This window comes from Gekko japonicus, unplaced genomic scaffold (assembly GCF_001447785.1).
Source record: "Gekko japonicus isolate JY-2015 unplaced genomic scaffold, Gekko_japonicus_V1.1 scaffold2608, whole genome shotgun sequence".
In the NCBI taxonomy this organism is placed as follows: Eukaryota; Metazoa; Chordata; class Lepidosauria; order Squamata; family Gekkonidae; genus Gekko; species Gekko japonicus.
Window position 1 is genome coordinate 52,258 of NW_015165900.1, and position 8,780 is coordinate 61,037.

General features: G+C 42.6%; 2 protein-coding genes across 2 annotated transcripts in view; both read right to left on the reverse strand.

Annotated features, from left to right (window-relative positions):
• Positions 1 to 7,070, reverse strand: part of LOC107110560 (vomeronasal type-2 receptor 26-like) — a 20,043-nt gene extending 12,973 nt beyond the window's left edge. The window contains exons 1-3 of the mRNA XM_015411359.1: positions 6,983 to 7,070; positions 4,858 to 4,972; positions 28 to 112 (exon numbers count right to left, since the gene is read on the reverse strand). Of these exons, the coding sequence (XP_015266845.1) occupies positions 28 to 112; positions 4,858 to 4,972; positions 6,983 to 7,070 (288 nt within the window). The remainder of the gene's footprint in view (positions 1 to 27; positions 113 to 4,857; positions 4,973 to 6,982) is intronic.
• A 388-nt stretch (positions 7,071 to 7,458) lies between these two features.
• The window catches only part of LOC107110561 (vomeronasal type-2 receptor 26-like), a 10,120-nt gene continuing 8,798 nt past the window's right edge, over positions 7,459 to 8,780 (reverse strand). Inside the window, exon 4 of the mRNA XM_015411360.1 lies at positions 7,459 to 8,360. Coding sequence (XP_015266846.1) covers positions 7,459 to 8,360 — 902 coding nt within the window. The remainder of the gene's footprint in view (positions 8,361 to 8,780) is intronic.

Genomic DNA, 8,780 nt, shown 5'->3' on the forward strand with positions numbered 1-8,780 from the left:
ATCATAGATGTGGAAGCCCAGAGTGACATTGGGCAAGATGTTCGGATTCTGGTTGATCTCTTCAATAGCAAACGCTAAGGCCAGAATGTGCTGGTAAAACTTTGTAGTCATACTGCAAATAGAAGAGCAGAATATAACTGCTTGATTTGGTTACAAAGTTTGTTATAAGAAAGACAAGCCCATCCAGGAAACCCACAAGCGGAGCTTTGAAGGAACCTGCAGTTCTCCCTGTTCCCCTCCAGCAACTGGCATTCAATGGTAGGGTGTCTGCAGGCTCCTTTTAGCCAACATGATGAATAAATACTTTGTGAGGCTTTAAAGTCATTCCCTTCCTGTAGCTTTCACAGCAGCCTATGTTGGTGAATTCAGTCTACTATATGCTTTTTAAAAAGTATTTTTGAATAAATATTGTCAATCAGTTTTCTTCAGAAATTAGTTTGCTCTGGAGCCATCCTTCCTGAGCTAAGACAAAGGTGTATGACCAGGAGGCTAAAAACCTGTGAGCTAGCTCACACTAACTCAGCTTAGAGGGAACACTGGTACCAACCGCTGGTAAGCATGGCTATATAACCATTACAATGTTCTTTCCACAAACTGGGACTTCTCCAGGCTTGTAGAATAATCCTTTGTTTCTGTCCCTGGCCCCACTGTGTGGATTTGATGACCCATTTCAGAATTTTGTTGCCACAATTCTTGTAACTTCATTCATTGGGCATATTTTTGGTTATGCCCCTTTAAATCATATCTAAGATATTTTATCCTATAAATGTAGGGAATCATTACAATAAAATAGGTCGTTATACAATTGGAGTGTGAAATAAATTCCTTACACTGAAAGGTGAATAAAGTCCTCAGATGGGTGTTCCACGAAGTAAAGTTGGTAGGGCAGGTAACCAATATGAGATGCAATCTCACCAATAAGGACTTCACCTGGCCTGTACCACTGGTGTAGAATTTGAAGAGGATTATCTCCGGTACACTTCACAGTATGCGCTGTGCACACCATGTGAGGCAGCAGCAGCAGCATCAATGCAGACTTCACCATTCTGATGGGAAAGCAGTTCTGTGCACATGGACCCTCCCAGCCTTATCGCTAGTCTCCCAGCCATCAGCTGACTTATAGTTGTTGAAAGCATATGAGTGAGACTTATGTTTTCATGTTATAAATACATTATTTGAATGCTAGCCAAGAGACACTGATTAATCTTACACAAATGTCTTGCCTCTAATTCTTTTGAAACTATTTCCAAATACCTTCTACACACTGATTGGGGCTTTGACTGAATGAACAAATAACAGATAATTTGATAATTATAGGAATTACAATCATTTCTGCACAACCTTTGAGAACCTTCCAGCACAATGATTTGCAGAATTTTTGAGACAAAATTATTTCTCTGCTCTCAGCAAGGTCACTATGGGCAGACACACTGATGCCCCCCCCATCCCTAGGATATAATTGAATGGAAGATAATGCACCTATAAGAGACTGCTATAATTGTGCATCTCCACTCCGTGGGGGGGGATTCCAGGTCTCCTCCCCCAGAGATGGTTAGACATTTAGGGTTTTTTGCAAAAAAGAAATAGCACATCAAGTAAGCATCTGGAAATTAATTATTTTCCCCACCCCATTAGACTATCAACCTAGACTTGGCTCCCCAATCCATAGTAATCTTCCCTGTATAACAGTAAAAATGATAAAAAACCAGCTACTGTGGAGAAGATGACAATATGGAGTTGAGATACAGTACATTATGAGAGGGGTTAAATACCATTCAAGGCCATTTCCCCGATTCAAAGAGCTACCAGGAGCAACATGGGGTAAATAGCAGTTCTGGGGAATATGGGTTTTCAGTGTCTCTAGAATGATAAGAGTGTTATTGTCCCTGAGCATGGAGGAGCCATTTAATTATTCTGGCTAATAGACTTGTTCCTTGTGAATGTTTAAGATTCCTTTTTGAGTCTAGCAAAATGTCTACATCCTGTAAGGATGAATCCCACAGGTTTGATTTCTCTTTGACTACAGTGCTTTCTTTTGTCCACCCTAAGTTGTTGCCAGTCAGGTTCCCTGAGTGCTCTCTAACCCATTTCTCCTATCACACATGCATATCCCCATGTTTCTCTACATGAAAAGGCCCACTCACACAATAAAAGCAAGTGCTATACTATTCCCTGTGGACTCTCTCTGCTTCCTTCCACACAATGTGTGATCTGTCCATTTACCCCTACTTCCCTCTTCTTGTTATGACAGTTTGTAGTCTATGAAAGGAAATCATATCCCATGATGGCTAAATTTATTTTGGACAAATTTGTTTGAAGCCATACTCTTCCAAAATCAAAATCCCAAAACAAACTACAATCCAGCGCCAATGTATGTAGGAGTGGGATGGGAGGAATGAAAGAACTGGGACATCCTTGCACAGTTTCATCCTCAAACATCCCTCTTCCATTTTTGATGGAAGCAGTTTTATTCACAAGAACCAAGCATGTGAAGACAGCTCAGAAAGGGAGGGTGGACATTAGCCCCTGTGTGACCATTAACATTCCCTGACCAATCACCTGTGTGGTGCAGTGCTTAGAACATCTGACTAGGATCAACGGGTCCCAAGTTGGAATCCACACTCTGCCACAGAGGGGTGTTGTGTGATCTTGAGTCAATCACACCGTTTCAGTCTAATGTAACTCACAAGGTTGTTATAGAGGAGATACAATGGAGGACAGGAGAACATTGTGATCCACTGTGGGCTTCTGTTGTGGAGAAAGGCAGCACATACAAGGAAGGTGGAAAATATTCCCTCCTTTACAAAAGAAATGGGGGCTTAGAACCTGTGTTATAAAGTGTTTAGTGTGTCAGAGTAGGGTCAAGGAGATCAAAGCGGAATCCCTGCTCTGCTATTGAAGGTTGCTGGGTAACCTTGGGCCACTGACACATTCTCAGCATGACCTGCATTGTAGGGTTTTTGGAAAGATAAAATGGCAGAGAGGAAAACAACGTGAGCCATTTTTTGTCCCCACTGGGGAGCAAGGGTTGTTATGATTTTTTGTTATACATCTATTTTGGCTCCATTTTGCAAAAGAGGATAATCTCTCTGGCTGTTGGGGAGGGGAGACGCCTCAGCTGAACAGAATGCCATACAACCCACCTTCCAAAGGAGTTATTTTCTCCGGGGGAGGGGGGAGAGATCTGTTGTCTGGAGTTCAGTTGTGATAACTGGTGATCTTCAGGCTTCATCTGGAGGTTGGCTGCCCTAGGCGTAGCAATCAGTGCTTCAGAGCAGGGTCTGCTAGATCCAGGTTCTTGCTGCAGAAGCAGAGTGAGTGATTTTGGACCAGTCACAGACTTTCTGCCTAACCTACCTCAGAGGGTTGTTGTGCTAGTCAAAACAGGGAGAGGAGAATGATGTAAGCTGCTTTGGTCCCCATTGCAGAGAAAGACTGCTTTTCCTCCTGGGAAACCATTGTTGCCAATCTCCAGGTGAGGGATGGAGATCACTCAAAATTACAACTGCTCTCCAGATGGCAGAGATCAGTTCCCCTGGAGAAAATGGTGGACTCCCTCGCAGTCAGGGATTCAGAGCATGGAAGAGGCTGCAGGTGTGTGTGTGTGGGGAATGGAAAGCTGAAGAATGAGGGGGATAAAGGTAGGTTGATGATTTGCTGGGAAGGAGATAGGGTTGCCTACTCCAGGTAAGAAATTCCTTCAGATTTGAGGGATGGAACCTGGAGAGGGTGAGGTTTGAGGAGGGGTGGGACCTCAGACAGGTACAATGCCATAGACTCCACCCTCCTAACCAGGCATTCCCTCCTTGGGAACCACTGTTGCCAATCTCAGGAGAGGGGTGGAAATCACTCAGAATTACAACTGATCTTCAGGGTGGAGGGAAGAGGAGATGGAAAGCTGACATCAGAGGGGCAGATAATGGCAGGTTGATGCTTGGCTGGGAAGCAATTAGGGTTGCCAACTCCAGGTTGTGAAATTCATGGAGACTTGAGGGTGGAGCCTGGAGATGGTGAGGTTTGAGGAGGAGTAAGACCTCAGACAGGTACAATGCCGTAGACTCCACCCTCCAAACCAGCCATATCCTCCTGGGTAACAATTGTTGCCAATCTCCAGGTGAGGGCTGGAGATCACAAAACATTACAACTGCTGTTCAGGTAGCAGAGATCAGTTCCTCTGGAGAAAATGGTGGACTCTGTGTCATTATACCCTGCAGAGGTTGTCGCAGCACATTGACGCTGAGTGCCCAAGGCCTTGGCACTCTCCCCGAGCCTGTGCTGGAGGGCACTGGGCTGGCTCAACAGGATCCCATCCTCATTGCCAGTGAAATATACTGGGTTTGAGACACGTATAATGATCAACTCTTAGTTTAATAGTGATTTTAGCTGAACTCTAAGACAACTCAGGCAGGGCCAGAGCCCTGCTTATATACATGCAAAACACCCCACCCCACACATACCAGTGATAGGCTATTTACAAAACATTGCTACTTGACTGGCTTATTCCAGAGTCCTGGTCGGCTATTGTTCCTGTGCCCCAAGCTCAGCCAGTCTCTAGGGTCATTCAATCAGCGTGATTCAATCAGCCAGTCTCTAGGGTGATTCAATCAGGGATGATTGAATCCAACTGTGAGGTTACAGAAGCATGGATCAGTGTGACCAGATCAGCAGAGACTATAGAATCAGATGCAGTGGATAGAAGGTGCCCCAGTCTATCATGTCAACCTGCTTCTCAAAAACCAAGGGAAGGGCCGTGAGCATCCTCAAGCTGTTAACCTGCTCTGAAAAAAAACATGTTTCTCCATCTAGCACAAGTGGATTCAATCATTCTAGAGCACCAGTCCTTCTGACCATCATTACCTGTCTTCTCTGGAGTTAAACAACTGGTTTGACTTCAAGGTCAGACTCATGAAGAGTAAATTACAATAGTCTATTCTTGATATTACCAAGGCATGTATCCAAGATGTTAAATCAACTGTCAAAGAACATTTTACATTTAATCATTACAGACTAGAATTTGTTTTCTTTTTAAATGCTCTCTGTTGTTCATCTCAGGCCTCGCTATTAGGATGAAACATTTGGGCAAAAAGATGCAGCCCAATAACCCAGTGCTGGAGGCCAAGATGGAGAAAATCTCCACAACCACCATGTATCTCCCTTTTGTGCTCAAGTAAGATGGAAGGAAGGAAAGCCAAACACTGCAAAAAACCCAACATGCTGAAAGTGATGAACTTGGCTTCATTAAAACTGTCTGGTAGCTTTCTGGCTAGGAAAGCCACGGTGAAGCAGAGAATGGCCAGGAAGCCCAGATAGCCCAAGACACAATAAAACATGCTAACTGATCCTTCATTACATTGTATTATAATTTCTGTAGAAACTGAGTTCATATCCAAATCTGGGAATGGAGGAGAAGCAGCCAACCAAAGAGCACAAATGCTTATTTGAACCAAGGAACAGGAAATGACAATAGAATGAGCCAGGGATTGTTTCGTAGAAAAAGAGCTAGGGGAACTCATTAGCATAACTCATTAGCATATGCCACACCCCCTGACATCAGGGGCCCGGCGGTGGACCTGCAAGGCCGGCGGGAGTGCGAGGAAGCCCCACCAAGGCCCTCCCTGGCCCCAGGCAGGCAGGGGTGGGGAGAGGCGAGGAGGAAGCAACTTACCCTCCCTCTTCTCCTTCCTCCTCCTGGCTGAATGAGGGCCAGAAGTGGGGGGGTCAGAAGCAGGGGGCGGGGCTTCGTTATGTGCCCCGCCCACCCGCACCTCACCTGGAGTAACTGCAATCCCCCACAATCCCCCCCGAATCGACCTCTGGAATGAGCCAACCTTTTCCCCACCCACTTCTGGAAAATGTTTCTCGGCTTGGAGGCCATGAAAGCCACCACCGCTGTAATGGTTTTTGCCAGCACAGAAGATACAGCAACAGAGAAGACAATGAAAAAAGCTGTTTGTTGGAGGAGGCAGGTCACCTGGTTAGGCTTTCCAATGAAAAGCAAAGAGCAGAGGAAGCAAAGAAACAGAGAGATGCTAATTTTACCATTCTATTCATTTAATTTATTTTCGCATTCCTTCACATCTAGGCATTTTTTTTACAACTGTTTTACATAGATTGGTAACATTTGAAACAGAAAAGTCAACTTTGGCAATATGTTCTATTTAACAGCAGAAATTCTTCCTAACCACAATTTTTCAGTCTTTCCCATCTTTGTAAATCTTTAGTAATATTCACCCAAACGTTTTGATAATTATCTTTATATAAATTATCAATTTGTTGTTACATATATACCCAAATATTGGGGGTTTTCAAACAGTACATTCTGTTATTTTCTCTCTCTCTTCTTGTTCTGCTTTGGTTGTCTCTAATATCATTATTTATTATTTATTTTTATTATTATCATGAACTTTTTAAAATTCAATTTATATACAGAATAAATTCCAAATCTAATTATTTGTTCCATTGTATATTTCAAGGATATGTTTTGTTTTATTACTGTTATAACATCATCCACATATTTATATTTACGTATTTTTTGCTTTTAAATAGGAAACCAGTTTTTTGCTCACTCATGACTCTTTATTTCTGCACTACTGTCTGTATCCCCTCACAAAAAATTCCATATAGCATGTACACCTTTCTGATCATTGCTTCTGCATCTCTAAATCAACAATATGCTTACTACATATTAGTTGATACTTACTAAAGCTTACTACATCTTAAATGCTAAAAGCTCACTGAGTTGCTTCAGGGCAGTTCATGGATTTGAATCCTGGTCTCTAAGATTTCCATGCATTCTCTAAAAATACACTACACTGCCTCAGGGCATACTTTTGCTCATCATGCTTGAGATGGGATAGTAGGGGTGATTTTCTTTGTGAGCATGTGAACACTCATAGGAAAAATGAAGAGTTTGTTCAAATTTGGCCAGGCTAAAATCAATATGACATGCTGAATCATGTTGGTCCTTTTGCATTTCTGGTACCTATTAAAAGAAGAGATAGTGGATTGTAAGGAAGCAGATCTGTGAAAGACACTGTTGTACTATCCCCCTTTTCATATTCAGAGGCCATGTCTCAGATTAGTTCAGAAGAAGCTCCAGACCTACGCCTGGTTGGGGATTACAATGATCACAATATAAACATGGGACTCTCACATTTGATTATGATTGTCTAATTAGCCCAACTAGCTTGATAATATTTGCTTAACTAAGCTGAATTAAGCAGGGTTACAAACTTCTAAATACACTGAAGTCAACCAGTTAAAAAAGCACAGACAGAGCTACCAGCTGCTGTTGTTGGCCCTTCAGCTAAAGCAAAAATCCCATTTCAGTGAAGACATAACACATAGAAATGGGTTATACTTGGATTTTATTATTAGGAATCAAAATTACTCAGCAGCAAATTGTATTCAATGGTATTGATGTAAAATATTAAGAATATAGTAAGGGATATTCAATTCTTACTTATTTCTTCTTATTAAACACTCTTTACTGTTTAATTCAGGCCTCAAGACAATTATATAACATTTGGGTGAAAAAATACAGCCCAGTAAACCAAACCCAGAGGCCAAGATGGAGAAGATCTCTACAGTTATCATATATTTCCCTTTGGTACTTACATACATTGGAACAAAAGACACCCACACACTGCAAAACACCAGCATGCTGAAAGTGATAAACTTGGCTTCATTGAAAGAGTCAGGCAGCTTCCGAGCAAAGAAGGCTACAAAGAAGCTGGTAAGTGAGAGAAACCCCATGTAGCCCAGAATATAGTAAAGCATCTTGGCAGATCCTTCATTGCATTCCACTATGATTTCTTCAGCCAAAGAGTTCATGTCAACATCTGGGAATGGAGGGTCATTGCAGAGGCAAGCCAGGCAAAGACACATTTGACCGAATGAACAAAAAGCAATAACAGAGTTTGCAAAGCATTTCCCCAACCATTTCTTCATCCTGGATCCCGGTTTAGAGGCCATGAAAGCCAAGACCACAATGATGGTTTTCATGAGCACAGAAGAAATGGCTAGTGTGAAGAGGACACCAAAAGCTGTCTGGCGTAGAAGGCAGGTGAGAAAGTGAGGTCGGCCAATGAACAGCAAGGAGCAGAGGAAACAGAGCAGAAGGGAGACGAGCAGAACATAGGAGAGTTCTCTGTTGTTGGCTTTGACGATGGGAGTGTTCCGATGCTTAATGAAGATTCCAAGCACCACAGCCGTGGTCAGAGACAGAGACAGAGCGAAAACAGCCAGACTGATCCCGAGAAGTTCATCATAAGATAAGAAATGGAGATTCTTTGGAAGGCATCCATTTTGGTCTTTAGTTGGATACTTATCTTCTGGGCATTTGAAACAGTCATCCATATCTTTGAAAGGGGGGGGAAAGTGCAATTTTACTCTACGTCACATTTGAGGTTAGCTGAATGATGTTTCATTGAATTGTTTGAAATGCTATACTGCTTGCTACTGAATTGTCAACAGTGCAAACATCCAAGCTATTATGTTCATTTTGAAATAGCACAAAGATATTTCTGCACTGCAGAATGAAACTCTGCCTCGGATCCAGACTAGCATTTGCATAGGTGTAAAGATTTCTGCCTATTGGCTCTGACTCTCTTGTCTGTCACCTTGCACAACAGCCTGAAATACCCCCATTTTGTTCCTGGGAGAGAGGGGAAGAACAGGGGACACCCAAGGAAGAAGAAGAAGAAGAAGAAGAAGAAGAAGAAGAAGAAGAAGAAGAAGAAGAAGAAGAAGAAGAAGAAGAAGAAGAAGAAGAAGAAGAA